This window comes from Magnolia sinica, chromosome 2 (genome assembly GCF_029962835.1).
Source record: "Magnolia sinica isolate HGM2019 chromosome 2, MsV1, whole genome shotgun sequence".
In the NCBI taxonomy this organism is placed as follows: Eukaryota; Viridiplantae; Streptophyta; class Magnoliopsida; order Magnoliales; family Magnoliaceae; genus Magnolia; species Magnolia sinica.
Genome location: NC_080574.1, coordinates 129,504,729 through 129,524,038, shown reverse-complemented (window position 1 = coordinate 129,524,038; position 19,310 = coordinate 129,504,729). Strand labels below are relative to the sequence as shown.

At 41.4% G+C, this 19,310-nt stretch overlaps 1 protein-coding gene across 1 annotated transcript; it reads right to left on the bottom strand.

Annotated features, from left to right (window-relative positions):
* Positions 1–2,942: 2,942 nt before the first annotated feature.
* Positions 2,943–3,362, bottom strand: LOC131227745 (serine/arginine-rich splicing factor SC35-like). Its single transcript, XM_058223552.1, has one exon. It carries the CDS (start codon positions 3,360–3,362, stop codon positions 2,943–2,945), a length of 420 nt encoding a protein of 139 aa, XP_058079535.1.
* Between the last annotated feature and the right edge of the window lie 15,948 nt (positions 3,363–19,310).

Genomic DNA, 19,310 nt, shown 5'->3' with positions numbered 1-19,310 from the left:
TTCCAAAATTTCAAATCCTGCTTGATTTGCTTGAGTTTGGCGAGCACATTATATACAAGTGAGAAGATTCCACCTTATTCCAAGCTTCCTTTACCACACCTAAGAAGGTATCATGTTTAGTCCACATTCGTTGAAAACGGAAAGGTTTCGGCCCACCATAAGACTGATCTGGAGAGCTGAGAAGAAGCGGAGCATGATCCGATTGGATGCGCGACAAGTGGATGACACTAAACTACAAGAACCTCGATGCCCAACTAGCATTGATAAGAACCCGATCAAGCCTTGCCTATACTCTAGAAGATTCCGCCTGATTATTGCTCCATGTAAACCTGTTCCCAGAAAAACCTGCGTCTTGGAGGCCCGCCGAATTAATAGCATCCACAAATTCAATAAACAAAGTCCTATCCCCAGCCCTTTCACTCCTTCTCTCTGATTCGTCAACAATTGCATTGAAATCCCCACATACAGCCCAAGGGCCATTCATCGAAGCCGATAAAAAAGCCAAGTCTGCCCATAACACTCTCCTCAAAGCCCTCGCACACATAGCATAAACAAAAGTCATATGGATTGGGGAGGAGCCGCTCTGCATGATTGCCTCGACCGATAAACATTGGTCAATTTGAAACACCATGGAACACTAGGTTTTGATGGTAAAGCTAGTAGAAGGCCCAGATTTTGCCTCCCTCATCACAATTCGAATAGGATGCATGAAAACCCATCGATAGACTAGTACTAACTCTCTTTATCACCAATCATTGGTTCGAGCAACGCCACTATCAAAGGATCATACTTTCTGATAATCCTCTTCACTGTCCTAATGGCCTGTTTATTGCCAATTCCATGAACATTCCACACTATGACCTTATCCATCCATCACACATCCGGTACTCACGGCCTTTCTCTTTAACTTCGAAGTCTTGATCCCCAGTCCCCTTTGGCATATAGAATTCTTTGTCTTCTTATATATGTCACTGCTCTCTTCTTTTCTGTCATCATCAGCCCTTCCTTAGTCCCTTGTATAGTCTTGTCCTGATTCCATTTGCTCCACTCTAAACCTTCACCCTGAACATCATCCAGGCTCTGCTCCTGATCTTCTCCCTGATTAACTATCGAGTTGCCATCATCACTGTCCAAATTATCCTCAGTGTCATATTCCTTTCTGCAGACTGATGAAAAGCAAGGTGAGAGATCGACCTCCAGGTTTGCTCTCTCCATCCCACAGAATCCACCATCAGCCAACACACTCTGGGCTAAGTTCGTTCCACACCTATGCTCTACACTTATATCATCCTTGTAAAACAGCTGAGTTCTGGAATTGCTAAACACATCAACATCATCCAGATTGGTTTCCTCTCTGTTTCCGTCCTCCCCAAACACATCAGATCTTCTATTTCCATTCCCAGTATCTACTTCCCAGCAATAATCATTTCTATGGACATCAATCATATTTTGAACAGAACCTGACCAGAACGCACGGTATCGGTTCTCCTTCCCTGTAATATCCCTCAGTTCCCTACGAAATACACTGCTAAACCTCTCCTTCCCGGATTCCATCTGCTCGTTTTCAAGAGAAACAGATCGCATGCTACGCACCTGTTGACGGGCCATTCCCTCAGAGTTAGTTTCCTCAAAGAAAGTGTGAAATATATCTCCTTGAATCTCCTTTAACAGCATATTCTGATGGGGCTGGGTGTATGACAACATCCCATCTAACAGCTTTGCCTTACCATTATTCAGACCCAGTTGACCTGTACTCAACACCACTTGAAGAGGCTGCACACTAGCTGTCTACGAACAGTTCATGTTAGGACTCAGAGCTTCACCCTGCATCTGCTGGTTATTCCACGTCTGAACCTCACATTGGTCCTCAGAGACCTGTCTGTTTTCCTAGGGGATCAACACCAAACACACCTGATAGCCCTCCCTGAAACTACCTGATTGCATCTAACCTTGAACACCTCCTGAAGAACTATCACCTGGGGATGTCAGTATAAGTTGATTTGTTGCCCTCTCCACCTCAAATCTACGAATTTCATTCGTGCATTGAGCATCCCCAGCTACCTGATTCTCCATTTTGTCTTGACTGCCCCCATCCATAATACGCTGCTGATCCCCATATGTGATTGCCCCCATATCTTCCTTAACACTATCTCTATCCTTATCCCCCAAAGAATCATTGCGAATATCTGCCACTCCTTCAGAGACCTTACCACAAGCATCTACCGGGACCCTTGAAGGGCCATGAAAATGCCTAATAACCCACTCCCTAGTGCTTTCTTTAGCAGACTTAGAAATGGATAAAGAGCATCCATAGTTGAATAAAGGTTCCAACTTTGCTATTATAGGATAACTCTTCCCCAAAACCGACAATCCCAACACTTGGCTGAAGCTAACACCCGGATGAGGAAGAACCTTTATTCTTGCAAAAGCCTGGAAATATCTAAATCTAGAATTAGAATCAATCTAAATAATCTTGCCAAAAAAGTTGGCCAGATCAAGAAGGACCGATTCAATCCAGGCCTGCGCCGGAATAACGAATAGCCGTATCTAAATTCCATCTCCCCTAATAACCTCTTCTTTCGTCCACTGCTCCACCAACTACAGCCCCATCTCCCTGTGCAAATCACCATTACCACAAAAATCCTCCATTTCCCCTTCCTCTTAAATATCAACAAAATTTTTATAGAAGGCATCCTCATAACCTCCACTGCTGCCGCTTTAAATGAAGACGACCTCAATCCATCTAGAATCTTGCGTATCCGAACATCCTGGTCCGCTGCCATCCCCACCAAGGCAAACCTCAGCAATCATAGTCTATTTTCAATAGCCCTTAGGTCCGTGATGGTGAACTCCTTAAAGCTTCCGAACATAGTAGGGTTAGGCCCCTTTAACGGCTTAGAAAGCACCTCTGCATATGCATGATTTGGAGCCCCCTCCTCTGCTTAATTCTGAGAAGGAGGATGGGATGCCTCGGCTTCTTTCATCCCAGATCTCTTTCTCACCCAATCTATGTGCACCGAAGGAGGATGGGATGCCTCATTCATCCTAGATTTCTTTCTCGCCCAATTTATGTGCACCACCCTTCCATCTATTCTTCTCTCATGAAGATAGTAAATAACATTCAAGGCATCCTGTTCATAGCAAAATCGTATGAATGCAAAGCCACGAGACTGATTGAGGGTTCGATTCCATAGGATAAACACATCAGCAAGCTTGCCAAAACGCCCAAATATACGATGAAGATCGTCTAATGTTGTGTCGAAAGTTAGGTTAGCCGCAAAGACAGAGAACTTGGATATGGAAGAACGCGATTTCCTGGGAGACACCCTCTCCCACTGACTCTTCCTTTCCCTTTCCTCCATCACCCCCTGTCTAATACATTAAACCATATGGATTGCATTGTGAACCATTGTCCAAATCTTTCTCATGGCATGTTTGGATGTCCACCTGATTTTCCACTGCAGACAGATGTATGATTTTATCAGTTAGAATGTCAAAAGAATAAGAAGAAAAGGTTCTGCTCCTAAGTAAAAGCTCCATTGTTTCAATGCCTTATAGGAATGATGAACTTGTGATTTTGTTATTAAGCATCTGATAAATTGGGTGTTTAGGGCTTGTTTGGATGGAAAGTTACTTTACATAAGCTAATTATACCTCAAGTAGCTTGTCTTGCTTTCTAATTATTAGATAAGTATGTTTATTACCCAAAAAGTAGAAAAATATGTTTAGTTTCTAACATCATGTATTTATGCCTCAAGTTTGTTTGGTCCACCCTTTATATCTAAGGTCCATCGTGTGGGGCTAACGTACCTTCGATGTGGCCCGTTTATTATGTTGGGCCCATCTTAGCCCTATCTTCAATGTGAATTGCCCATTGTGTGAAGCCCACTTTCATGTGGACAATCCACCTTCTAGGCCCACCTTCGATGTCTATCTATCATGCAGGGCCCACCTTGGATATGGGTTGTCCATCATTTTAGACATTGGATGTGCGTCGTCCATTATGCAAGGCCCAACTTTGAAGTGGGCCATCTATTATGATGGCCCACCTTGGATGTGGATCATTCATCTTTAGGGTGACCGTTGATGTGAACCATACTCATATGGGGTCCTCCTCGATTTGAATCATCTATCATGTGGGGGCCATCATTAATATTATTGTCCATCACGTGGAGCCCACCTTTGATGTTTGATGTTGACCATCCATTGTATGGGCCCTCGCTATCGATGGGGGTCATCTATGATGTTGGGACCACTTTCAATATCCACCACCCATCATGTGAGGCCCACCTTCGATATGGACCGTCCATCTTGTGGGCCACACCTTTGATGTGGCTCATCCATCATGCGAGGCCCACTTTGGATGTAGGCATTCATCATTAAGGACTAACCTTTCATGTTGACCGTTCATTATGTGGGGCCCACCTTGATGTGGGTTATCCATCATGTGGGGTCCACCTTCAATGTCCACTGCCCATTTTGTGGAGCCCTCCTTTGATGTGGATCGTCCACCATATGGGCTCCACCAATGTGTGTAATCTATCATGTGGGGCTCACCTTGGCCAACTTTTGATTATGTGGGGCCTACCTTGATGTGGCCCCACCTTCAATGTTAATTGGCCATCATGTGGGGCCTACCTTTTGATATGGACCATCTATCGTGTGGGCCCCACATTCGATGTGGACTATCCATGGGAGAGAGAGAGAGAGAGAGAGAGAGAGAGAGAGAGAGAGAGAGATGGCTAGAAACAACTTTAAAGTGTTAACTAACTTTTGAAAAAGTGCTTCCCAAACTAACTCAAGCAAGTAATATTTTTAGTGTCATAAGTAAAAAAAACCAATTTATGAAATTGTAGCTAAACAAGCCCTTAAAGGCCACAAAATGCTAAATCCTAAAATTAGAATCACCTAAACTAATGACTTAAATAAGGAATCTTAAAATACTAAATATAAGGGTGACAATGGGTTGAGCCGAGTCAAACTGTGGTTGGCCCTAGTCCATCCCCAATCCCCTAAGCCATTGGTCGTGATTGGGCTAAAAATGCCTTGGTTCTGTCCTTGACCCTATAAGGCTGGCTTTCTAAAGAAAAGATTTAAATCATAAAAAAATTGAAATACTTTGGTAAAAGATCTTTTGGATGCATGCGACAACACTACTGAGACCTAACAACTATCTTTACACCACACATTATTGTTAATGGGAACAAATCATAAGTTTCATTAAACCATTCATTATTATTATTATTATTATTATTATTATTATTATTATTATTATTATTATTTTGTATAACAATGACCTGCTTGATGATTGATCAACTAGATTAATGGGCTCACAGCATCCCTTATCTGTCTGGTGCCTAAGATAGTAAACCTTTCATCCTTCATAGACTTCCAGCCTATCAGCCTTTGCAATTGCATCTATAAAATCCTCGCGAAGATTATCGCCTTCAGGCTCAATCTTGTGCTGCCTAAGATCATATCCCCTGAACAAGGGGTGTTCATTAAGGGCTAGGTCATCTCGAAAAATATTGCTCTGGCCCAAGAGATCTTCAGGGAGATTAATAAAAAGTCTGAAGAGGGAACATTGCTCTCAAGTTAGATATGGAAAACGCTTATGATAGAGTGGACTGGAACTGCCTCAAGAAAATCCTTTTGTGGTTTGACTTTAATGATAGGTGTTTATGCATGGTGGAGAAATGTTGGAACAATAGATGATTTTCTGTCCTGATTAACAGTGAAGCTCAGGGATTTTTCAAGTCCTCTAGAGGTCTATGTTAGGTTGACCTACTCTCCCCCAGCCTATTTATTTTGGCAGCTGATCTGTTTAACAGGGGTTTCAAAGAATTAGTCAGTTGAGGCCTTTGTCAGCCGTTCAAGTTGAAGCTCGGAAGCCCGCCCATCTCACACCTATTATATGCTGATGACACCTTACTTTTCTTGAACAGTAGTTGTGCTTCCCTTAGAGCTGTTAATATCTTCCTGACAGCCTTCCAAACTATATCAGGCCAAAAGGTAAACACCTCTAAAAGTTCATTCTTTTGCTCATCTAAACTTCCCCCAAGCAGGGTCAGATCCATTGCAAGTTCAGTAGGTATTCCTGCAGCGGTGGCTGGTGCGCTCTACTTGGGAGTCCCAATTATCAGAGGCAAGGCAAGTAAAATTGCTTTCTAGCCCATGTTTGAGAAGATGGTGGCGAAAATCAATGGTTGGAATGTAAGGTGCCTATCTCAGGCCGACCGGGCAGTGATGATCAACCATGTATTATGTGGTATTCTGATACATACAATGGCAGCCTTCCTTCTCCCTTCTCGCTTGCTTGTGGACATGGAAAAGTTATTCGCCAATTTTTTCTAGGGCTGGGTCAATGGCAAACCAAAACTGTACTGGGTTAAATGGAAATCAGTTGCCTCTCCTAAAATGGAAGGAGGATTGGGTATCAAAAGTCTAAAAGATGTAATGAAAGCTCCTCCTGTGAAAATGGCCTGGGTTGTTGGTTTTGGCAACGGCAATAGCCTTTGGGCTTCTTTCACAAGGGCCACGTACGGGGCCTCCAACCAAGCCGTTTCATCGTCCTTTGCTTCCCCTCTCTAGAAGAGCATCCAGGCCCTGCTTCCTCTTATTAAGGCCAATGCTTAGTGGTTGATTGGATTAGGGGATCTAACCTATGGACAGAAAATTGGATAGGGTTGGGGCTGCTGAAATGCCTCGCGCGCTGTCAAACCTATTTCGAATAGTTTGAGGTTTCTTAGAGTCAAGGACTTTCTGGGGCAACAGGGCCCGCTCCTGCCTTCAGTGATTCCTAAGTATCTCCCACAGGAGGTGCTTCTCCATATCTTTAAAGGAGGTTTCTGCATCTCAGCAGGTGACGATTTCTGTTTTTGGTCAGTTAACTCTTCGGGCTCCCTCTCGGCGAAAGCGGCTTAGAAATTCTGTAGAGTGAACAATCCTCGTAGGATGTGGACCAAGTCAGTGTGGCATTCCAAAATGCCCCAAAAAATCTCAAATTTTATTTGGAGCTGATGCTAGGGGCTATCCTAGTGGAGGAAAGAATCCAGGCTAAGGGGATCTTGCTCGCTTCGAGTTGTGTTTGCTGCTCACACACAACTATCCATAGACCTGCCGCAGAATCTTTGGAGCACCTGTTCATTAACGGGTAGATGGAAGTGGCAGTTTGTAATCATTTCAGTCTTCTTTTCGACTTAGTCTTTGTCTCGACAAACTCGATTCTTCAATTTTTATGACATTGGTGGTTGGTTAGACCTTTGAATTCGAACATTGTTGGGTTACGAGGAATCACCCCATGTTTCATCCTATGAGAGTTGTGTGGAAGGCCAGAAACGATGCCAAATTTGAAGGGAAGCAAGTTTCGATTGTGTTGATCCTATCCAAAGTGAAATGGTGGTTAGGCTGGATAAGTAAAGGGGAATCTTACTCTGCCTCTACCTCGTGGAGTGATCGGCTATCCCTAAGGGGTTTCGGGATGGCTTCATCTTCTACCTCTTCTAGGGGATTTCAAGTTGTGAAGTGGCTTAAAACCAAGAGAAGGTTGGGTGAAGCTGAATGTTGATGGGTTGGCTAGAAGAAACCAAGGTTTGTCCAGCGGTGGTGGTCTTTGCAAAGGTCCCCTTGGTAACCTCATCTTTGCCTTTTCTTATGGATATGGGGTAGGTTCTAACAACATTGCCAAGGTGCGTGCAATGTTAGATGGACTGCTCCTCTGTTTCAACTACGCGTTGTGTTTGGTGGAGGTTGAATCGGACTCTAAGCTAGTGATTGACTCCATCATGGGCAAGTCTAAGCCATCATGAAGATGGGCCTACTGGATGGCTCGCATAACCGGCCTTACGAAATCGGGTAACATCCAGTTCACTCACATTGTTCGGGAAGCTAACGGTCCAGCGGATGGTCTGGCCTGAGAAGGCAGCTCTGTCCAAGGGAGTAATCTATACAAGGCCGGATATCATTGATCTCCCTCCCCATATACGGGGAATGATTCTGCTAAATAGGGTAGGGCTGGGTGCAATCAGGGAACTTTAATTCTGTATAGGATTTACGATATGTGTCCCCGTGGGCCTTTTTTCGCTCCATGGGAAACTCGAATGTCCAGATTTTGTATAGCTTTTCTCATGATATGAAGATCCTTTTTTCAAAAAAAAAAAACTGGATTAATGGGCTAGGTTTAGGTTGGGCCATTCATCATTGGCATGGGTCCAAACATTGGGCGAAGATTTCATGCTTGTACCCGGCCGTCGACCAGGGTCCTAATAATCTCTAGCAATATCTTAACTAAGCATTGGTTTTCATTGGAATTGTTGCGCAGCACGCCAATAATGCAGTGAGCCTAGATCCAATCTCAGGCCTCACCTACAAACGATAACAAGAAGAAATATAAACTAAAAACAGATCAAAGCAATCCAAACAAACAACAAGACAAGATATACATGGAAAAACCCCAAACTAGGGTAAAAAACCATGGATGCAAACTTCCACTATGAAAACAAATGAAGATTACAAGGCAATATACTAACATCTCCCTTGGAAGAACATAGAAAATCCCTTGCCTACACCTTAGAAATATTTTTCAATATTCACCTTAACCTTAGAATAGCCCTAGGGACCCCAATTTATAGTTTTCGTAACTTTCCTTTCACACCCCTGCGAAAGGCGACACAGAAATCCGCAGTCCGCATCAGATTCGAAAACGAATCTGTATAACCACGACCAGTCGAGCGGACTGCACGACCGGTCGAGCGGATTCCACGACCGGTCGAGTACCTCAGACCCAAAAAACTACTCGCTGGAGTTTGAGTCATGCCAATCCATGATTGGTCACAACCGGTCGAGCAGGCTCCACGACCGGTCGATAAGGGGCCACAACCGGTCATGCGCGGCCCCAGATGTGGCTCCACTTCTTAACAATCTCCTACTTGGAAACACATCGCCATAAACCTTTGTCTTCTTCATCCGGAGTGCACCACCTCCCCGTCTTCAAGCCTGAAGACCAATCAAAGCTGAACAGAGCTTCAGCTTCTCCTGTGTGACTACCTTGGTCAGCGTATCCGCAGGATTCTCACTTATATGAATCTTCACAAGAGCAATCGATCCATCTTCCAGTAACGAACGTATGAAGTGATATCTGATGGCAATATGCTTGGTTCTTAAATGAAAGGCTGAATTCTTAGCCAAGTGTATTGCACTTTGACTGTCATTGTACAGGTTGCAATCTGCTTGTTTCTTATCCAACTCCTCAAAAAAACCTTGCATCCACACCATCTCCTTGCATGCTTTTGTAACCGTAATATATTCTGCTTCCGTCGTACTGATAGATACTATTTTCTGTAACTGAGAGATCCAACTGACTGCAGCACTACCCAGAGTAAAGACATAACCTGTAGTGCTTCTTCTGCTGTCGATATCTCCTACTAAATCTGAATCTACGTAGCCTTATAGCTTGATTTTCGATCCTCCATAACACAGCCCTATATCCACAGTACCTACCAGGTATCTGAGGATCCACTTCACAGCTTCCCAATGTTCCTTCCCGGGGTTGTTCATGAACCTACTAACAACTCCCACTGCTTGAGTAATGTCTGGCCTCGTGCTCACCATAACATACATGAGACTCCCAATAGCTGACGCGTATGGGACTTTAGCCATGTCGTCCCGTTCCTCCTGTGTCTTTGCACCTTGCTCCTTAGATAGCTTGAAGTGGTTGGCTAATGGAGTATTAAACGGTTTAGTACCTCACATATTAAATCGATCAAGTACCTTGATTATGTACTCTGCCTGTGACAAAACTAGTTTCTTGTTTTCCCTGTTACGCTTTATCCTCATGCCTAGGATTTGTTTTACAGCTCCTAAATCCTTCATGGCAAATTTTCTACACAGTTGTCTTTTGAGATCTGAGATGTCCTTCATGCTTGAACCAGCTACAAGCATATCATTAACGTATATAAGAATGATGATGTATGACATATTAAACTTCTTCAAGTAACAACAGTGGTCTGCATGACATCTCCTAGAACCGTTTCCCAACATGAAACTGTCGAACTTCTTGTACCACTGCCTCGGGGCCTGCTTCAGACCATATAAGCTATTCTTCAGTCTGCACACTTTGTTCTCCTTTTCTGGTGCCACGTATCCTGTCGGCTAATGCATGTATATCTCTTCTTCAAGGTCCCCATGAAGAAAGGCTGTCTTAACATCTAGCTGCTCTAGATATAGTCCTTTGTAGCCACTATACTCAAGACCATGCGAATCATAGACATTTTCACCACAGGTAAAAATATTTCAGTGAAATCGATACCTGCCTTTTGTTGAAAACCTGTCACAACCAATCTGGCCTTGTACCGTTTCGAACCATCGTGCTCCTCCTTCAGTCTGTAAACTCACTTGTTATGAAGAGCTTTCTTACCCTTAGGTAGAGTGACTAGCTCCCATGTACGATTAAACTTAAGAGAGTCTATCTCCTCATCCATGGCCTGCTCCCACTTAACCAGTGTATCCGACTGTAATGCCTCTTCAAAACACTCTGGTCACCATTATCTATCAGCAGTAGATAATGTATGGAGGGTGAGTATCGGACCGTGGATCTCCTCTCTTGAGTAGACCTCCTCACACCTGGTGTATGCAGCTCTGCCTCATAATGCTCATGTGCATGATCATCCTGTGGCGTTGTAACACCCATGTCCGATAACTCTTCCAACTCTACAAATTACTTTTCCTCGGCCTTATTTCCTTGCACACTGTCCTTATGCATCACTTTTTCATTGAAGACTACGTCTTTGCTTCTGATGATTTTTCTGTTTTCTGTATCCCAAAACATGTAACCAAAATCATGCTGCCCGTAGCCTATAAACGTGCACCTCCTGGATTTCGCATCCAACTTGTTTCTGTACTCTACATCAATGTGAACATATGAAGTGCAACCGAATACTCTGAGATGTGAAAGGTTCACTTCTTTCCCAGTCTATGTTTCTTCTGGTAGCCCACCATCCAATGGTACTGAGGGACTTCTATTGATGAGATATGCGGCGGTATTCACAGCATCTGCTTAAATAGTCTTGGGCAACCCTGCATGTAACGTCATACTCCTGCACGCTTAAGGATGGTCCTGTTAATGCGCTCAGCCACACCATTCTACTACGGTGTCCCTGGAATCATTTTCTAATGTTTGATTCCATTTGTTGTACAATACTCCTCAAACCTCTTATCACAGTACTCTCCCCCATTATCAGATCTGAGACATTTTACTGTTTTACCTGTCTCGTTTTCTACCATAACTTTTCACTTCTTAAATACATCAGATTTATGCTTTAAGAAATAGACCCACAATTTTCTACTAGCATCATCAATAAAAGAAACAAAATAACGGGAGCCACCAAGAGATAATACCTATGCCAATCCCCACACATCAATGTATAAGCTCCAACAGATGCGTCTTTGGAGCACGTCCCGTCTTCTTGAAACTTATCCTTTTCTGCTTGCCATACACGCAGTCCTCGCAGAATTCCAAGTCAATAGACTTTAGCCCTGATAGCTTCCCTTTTGACAATAGCACTTTCATCCATTTCTCACTCATATGTCCCAACCTCTGATGTCATAACTGCCCATTCACTCCAGTTGATGCGACTGCGAGTGAACTATACGATCCTGAAGTCATGTACAAAGTACCTTCCTTTTTGTTTCGAGATATTACCAAGGCACCTTTTGTAATCTTTCAGGAATCACTGGTAAATGTCGTCACATAACCAGTATCAGCCAACTGCCCCACTGATATCAGATTCCTTCTTAAACTCGGTACATGTCTGACATCATTTAATTTCAACGTCGTTCCGTCTTTCTAATTCATATGAACATCTCTCTTTTCAACAATACTGCACGGCTCATCATCACCCAGGTAGTCTCTCCCGAAGTCACCTAATACATAGTTACGTAGAACTTCCTTACGCGAAGTGGCATGAAACGAAGTACCTGAGTCTATAACCCAAGACTCATTCCTCGCATTAAGAGATAAGATCAACGCCTCTGTGTCACTCTCCTCAGATAGATTCACTGATTCCTTCCCACCTTGAGAGCTTCCTTCTTGTTTCTTGAGCGCCTTGCAATCACGTTTCATATGCCCCTTCTTACCGTAATACCAGACCCGTCTTTGTCTTTCGGTCCCTTAGACTTTTTCCTTGACTTAGAACGCCCGTGTTTATTGCCTCCTTTGTTCAGCGATCTTCCTCTTCCTTCAACGTTTAAAGCATTCCCCCTGAAACTCCTGATGCCTTTCTTATAGATTCTTCGCTGAGAATTAAACCGGCCACATTATCAAATTTCAGCTTTGTTAACTCTGAAGAATTGCTCACAGCAATCACCAAACCATCCCAACTACCTGGCAAACTGGATAAGATTAATAACGCCCTAACCTCATCCTAAAAAACAATGCCAACGGATTCTAACTGGCTCGTGACTGTATTGAACTCGTTTAGATGTTCAGCTACGCTCCCACCATCTAACATCTTCATGTTGAATAGCTGTTTCATAAGATGAACCTTGTTGGACGTAGAAGGTTTTTCATACATGGTGACTAGGGCTTCTATTAATTCTTTTGTAGTTTTCACCTTGGATATATTGAAGGCGATGCTCTTAGACAAAGAGAGTCGGATCGTTCTTAAAACCTTTCTATCCAGTAAAAACCATTCATTGTCTGTCATCTTTTCTGATTTCTTCTCTTTTCCTTCCAGAGGAATATAGAGGTTCTTCTGATACAGATAATCCTCCATTTGCATCTTCTAGAAGGCAAAGTTTGAACCATCAAACTTCTCAATTCTACTTTTCCCTTCTTCCATCATCGCTCCCAATAGAACTAAACCAATAGCTCTGATACCAGTTGTTGCGTAGCACGCCAACAACGCAGTGAGCCTAGATTCAATCTCAGGCCTCACCCACAAATAATAAATAAAAAAAAATATAAACTAAAAATAGATCAAAGCAATCCAAACAAACCATAAGACAAGATATATGTGGAAAAACCCCAAACTAGGGTAAAAAACTACGGATGCAAACTTCCATTATGAAGACAAATGAAAATTACAAGGCAATATATTAACCTCTCCCTTAGAAGAACATAGAAAATCCCTTCCCCACATCTTAGAAATATTTTTCAATATTCACCTTAACCCTATAATAGCCCCAGGGACCCCAATTTATAGTTTTGGCAACTTCCCTTTCGCACCCCTGCGAAAGGCGACACAGAAATCCGCAGTCCGCATCAGATTCGGAAATGAATCTGCGTAACCACGACCGGTCGTGCATGGCCCACGACCGGTTGAGTACGTCAGACCCAAAAAACTGATGCTCGCTAGAGTTCGAGTCGTGCCAGTCCACGATTGGTCACGACTGGTCGAGCAGGGGCCACGACCGGTCGTACGCGGCCCCAGATGTGGCTCCACTTCTCAACAGGAATTACATAGTTCCTTTGGAAATTTTATTTTTTCGTGTTCTAAGTAGACGTGCCTTCCACACAGTTGCACTGGCTAATGCAGTACAGTACATCATTTCAATGTACTTTGTGTATATATCTGTGTAGTTAAATGCATTTGCTTCTATCATCAGGCGAACTGATCTTCAACCATGTAAGCCCATGTCTTGGTTAAATTAGAAACTTCAAAATCCTCATATGAAACCCATGAAAAGAAGGAAAGATAACAATCAAAATACAATTTAAACATAAATTACCAGCTGCCTTGATTAAGATTTGGAACCTATAGTTGTTAGAAATTATTGCTAACTCAGCTTACTTGCTAACAACTTCAATACGTGGTTGGTATCAGATAAGTGATACTTCTAAAATTCTGTGATTCACCAGGGTCATTGGGTGATAAAACAAGGGAAATATCATCTTTCCTAATATTAGAAAACTCAATAGTCAATGTGATTTGGTGTAGAATAGAAAAGATTCATCTAGCTGACATGCTCAAATTAATGTGGCGTGAGATGACACGCTTGATTTAATGGGTTAGTAAAAGTTGAAAATGAGTACAATGTTTCAAACTCAATAAACCTATTTGATTGGAAGAAATTACATGTAGTCAATTGTAAATAAGTGGGACAAAAAAGTATTGCATTGGGTACCATGCTGGTAAATTTTGTGGGCCCTACCATAATCTGTGTTTCATCCATAATCTGTGTTTCATCCGCGTTGTCCATTCATTTTGCCAGATCATTTTAGGGCATGAGCACAAAAATGAGGCAGATCCAAAGCTCAAAATGGGAATAATTACGTCCATGATTGAACCAACTATTTTCTGTAGTGTGGTCCACTTAATCTATGGATCCGCCTCATTTTTAGGCTCATTTCCTAAAATGAATTGAAAAGATAAATGATCGATGTGGATATTACACATGCATACATCATGGTGGGGATCACATGGTTTTACTTTAAAAAGATATTGAAATTTGCACCGTTTTCCAAGTGCAATTTGGTCTCTTCAAAACAGATGGTAAAAATCATCATTATGCTTTTAATGAGTCAAGGAGAATGAAGATTAGGACACTGCTAATTCTACACGCATGTAGAGCCACACAGCCACATGCAGGCCCTTTTGCAAATACGAAACATGCATGTACGTGAGATCCGAGGAGTAAGCTCAGATCTTTTTGCCAAAAAAATGTACAATTTCACTCTCCAGGTGGGACACAATGTACAAACTAAATATACAGTTAAAATGATTTTTTTTCCAACGCATTTATTTGTTTTGATACAATGTGGCCCACCTGAGGTGTGAAATGACCATGACCTAATTTTTTATGCCAGAAGCTAGCATGTAATGCTTACTCATGCGTATAAAATTAACAAACCTTCAAGATTAACCGAGTCTTTGAGTTGACCTGACCTGGCTGGAGATAGTGTCCGGTAGGTTTTTGAGTCTTCAAACTATGGGGGTAGATGATGTGGTAGAAACTTAAACTGTAGGGTGTTCTTTTGTGTCAGAAGAAATGTTTACTTGGTACAAGTTCATTGTATCTACACAAAAAAGGTACCTATTTGTAGCACGTCATTAATTTCCATGTACTGAAAGGGTGTGTCGGACTCAAACCAATTAATATAATTCATTCCAACGGTCTACAGATCAAAACACATTTTTCATGAGTTTCATGACCAAAGGCACTTATTTTCATATCTGTTATTCCTTACCTTAATCATCTACAAGACTTATAATTTCACTGATTAGCAGTATAAAACACCCAAGCTCTGTAGGCCGCACCATGTAAATCTACTTTGTCTATTAGCTGGAACTCGTATTTGATCCGTACATTGGAATATCAGCGTAACGAGAAAAACAAAATTCTGATGGCCCACATCAATTACTCCTAAAACATCTAAATTCATGTCATCTGGTGACCCCACACACAAATCTATGGCTGGCATCCTATTTCCATTGTTTCCACTAGTGGCCCACTTGAGCTACAGAGCTAGCTCATTTTTTCCCACTAAGAATTAGAATAGAGTACAAAATGCAATGTACTAGGTTGAGTTTACATATACAGGTAGTGGGCCCCATACATGTTGGGTGTTTTATGGACTATTGTAGGCAAATCCAGTACACATTGAATACAGTAGAAAATTTTGTACCATAATGTTATTGCCAAAATGGGTCTGCCGGCTATTTTATTTGGAGAATATTTTAAGGTATTCTTTATCATTAAACGTGTGCAGACATTCTAAATGCCAAAATTATAAATGGGCAATATTTGAATTGTTGCCCTTTTGTTTTATTTAAGTGAAATGATAGGTACATGCATCATTATAACTTGTTGGGTTCTTACTCATAAATGGATGGTAGGCTCACAATACTTTCAACATAAGTTCCTCGGTTCAAGTACCCATTGTGTTGAAATGCCACTGTAGTGTGAGTGTCTAAGTGTGTGTGTGTGTGTGTGTGTGTGTGTGTGTGTGTGTGTGTTAAAAAACTAATTAAAAAAAATTAAAAAGAAAAAAAAGAAGAAGAAAATAAATCTAAATGAAGTGAGTTATTAACCTAAGAGATTCTGGAAAATTGGTTTAAATATTAAGAAGATCATTAGGATTTGGTTAAATTTATTCAGATTTTGGAGAGAGACTGTGAAGGTTTTCCCAAAATTATATCCCATCTACTCAGCATGTGGGCCTGAATATTGGAAGCAGGTGAATGGGTTAGACCAATTCAGCCAAGTTTTATTTTTTATGTTTCCAGATCCAAACATTTGTTTTTACTAATTACTGTGGCCGACCTGACCAGTGGATCAACATGATTCTTGGGCTAGAGCATCAATATAATCCATATAATACTGTGGACTAGATCTCGATCTCGGACCTATTGTACCATTCTGACACATCTGTGGCGTGTACCTGTGATTTATTGCACGTGTGTGGGCCTTTTTCCTTGTACGTATCTCTCTCAAGTGACAGTTATAAAACCTTTTTTTTCTTTTGGCCCAAATGAGTTGATTAACTTCATGGATACTTTAATGCAATTTAAGCAAAGGTTTGATATCAAACCTGAGAAAAAAAAAAATGATTCATATGTATTTATTTTTTCTTAAATGGAAATTTTAGGATTTTCATCATTGACTTTTCACAGGCTCACTGAGTGTATGTGTGATCCACTCTGACCATTGATATAATATTCTACGTCAAGCCTTGAGTGGAAAAAGGGCTGATCTATGGTTTAGGTGGGCCACACCAAAGGAAATATTCGGGGAGAAACATCCGCTCCTTAATTTATATGGGGCCCAACATAATGACTATATGAAATTCATTCCAACCATTAGAAGTCACAGCAAAATTTAAGCTTAAGGCCCAAAACCAGGCCCATCCATGTTTCAGGTGGGCCACACCCAGGGAAACAATGTGGAGGGTGAGTTGCCCTATATATTGATTCCAATCAAATCAATTGATACACGTAAATCACAGATTGGGTTGAGTTTTGGATCAAATGGTATGAAACACCTGGTGTTTGGAGTGGATTTCACATAACACTGGGGCCAACCTAGCAGACAATCCATTTCTTGTACTAAATCTAATTAAATGTACTAAGATAATAATTAATGAAGTGGCTTTTTGAAAAAAAATTTGGAAAATGTACTAAAATATGACTTTTATATCAATGTGAACTCATCCCAAGGACTCTTATGGGTGACTCCAAAATGTAATGTCTTGCCAAATATTGTGGGGCTTCTCTACTGATGGAATTGTCTCTTGAATTTGGATCACTAACAAATTAGGTTTGATAATTTCAAACCTTTGCTTAAATTGCATTAAAACATATATGAAGTCAGTCAATTCATTTGATGCCCTAGCCCAAGAATCATGTTAATCAACTGGTCATGTCGGCCTCAGCTAGTAGAATCAAATGTACGGCTCTGAACAAACTTGGCTGAGTTTGTCTCAACCATTTACGTATTTCCAATATTGGGGACCATATGCCGAGTAAAGCGGATGTGATTTTGGAAAAACATGTGGAAGGTTACGTTAGACCAACCTGATATATGGTTCAGATCTCCCACCTACATGCCATGCTGGCACATGTGGCATGTACATGAGCTTCATTGCACATGCTTATGCAAGCTAATGGAAATCTACTCTCCTTTCATTGTTGTGTATGACTTTTACATCCTCTTATTTATATTCTCTCGTGCATAGTGTCGTTGGGAGAAGGATTCGTTCTTGACCACACACATTGAAATATTAAATTCAAAAGAAAATAGAGAAAAAATGCGAACAACAGTACACAAATTTATGTAGTTCTCACATTGATCCACTATTCTCAAAGGTAAAAAAATATAAAGCCACTCTCAAACGAATCATGGCTCTCTCTCTCTCTCTCTCTCTCTCTCTCTCTCTCTCTCTCTCTCCCCCTCATAGCAGAATATATATTACCTTAAACAAATTAGGATTTACATAAAACTCCATGTAAAATTACGAAATTACCCTTTGACTTGATGAACATATCATATCATCAAGCTCTAGATATCCTAACAAACATTTCCATGAAATCTAAATAAATATAGCTAAATCCTAATGATCTTCCTAATTTCAGGATGAATTTTTGATGTAGAGCGGGTCGCGGACACTTTTATATCCAAGATGGATTAGATAAGGCCTGATCGAAGGCAGAAGTCATCACTATGTTCTATATGTAAAATCCACTCCAATCATTAGATGTTTAATCTCATTTTAGGCCTAGGGGCAAAAAATCAATTTGACTAGTGTTTCTAGTTAGCCACACCAAATGAAACAGTTGAAAGAGATGCATACACTGGATTTTTACCGGGCTCGCCTTGATGATTTTACCAAATCTAATCCTACCATTCAATGTCATATAAAAATTTAGGTCCAGGCCCAAAAACAAGCCCATCTATGGTTCCAATGGGTCACACTAGGCAAATAGTTTGAAGGGTGTGAGTGCTACCCCATGCATTGTTTCCAATTGTTTGGTCCATCTGAATCATTCAGATGAGTTGATATTTAGACCCTGGCCCTAACATGGGAAGAAGCATCTAGTGGTCAGGGTGGATTTCACATAAACATTGTTACGGGGCCTACTAAAGCTGTCAACGGATTTGGCCAACCGAATAAGCCTTAATAAATATAAGGTAGTAGCTAGGATGATAATTAGGTAGATTAAGATGAGGTAAAATCATTTTTGAGAAAGGTACCAGAATGTAAATTCTATATATTATTTAAGTAGTGTTTTTTTTATTATTATAAAATTTTCTAATGATAACAAAGAACAAGACAATGCTAACCGTATGCTCTTTGGCTTGGATATGGATAATTGTAACATAAAGGCCCAAAATTCGAATTAGGATAATCGGAATAGAGGAAAGTTTGTGTCATGGGCTATGAAGAATGGACTGGATTGAATAGACGGTTATGATTGATGATTGGATTCCGGGTGTGCCCAAACGCAACGAGCTGAGCTATAGACTAATTTGCCTTTGAACTTCCCATTCAAAAGAAGTACTCATGGGATGAACGAAACAATTTCAAATACGGCTGCAACTTGGGAGGGGACGGTCCGAATTCAACTGGTCTGACGGGAGTTCCCATCAGGTTTCGTCAGGTTCTCAGGGTCCTTAGATCAGGTTATGGTTGGAAAACTCCGACCGGTTTGAAATCAAGTTGTGTTTGTCTTGAGCAAATTAGGGCAAGGTTTGGAATAATCACATGTACGTGGGTCAGGTTGAGCCAGGTTGAGTATAGAGGAATTCAGGTCAGGTACTTGCAGGTCACATCTTCTTGAGGCTGAGTTAAGCTATGGTTGAAAGTGTGGGCAACA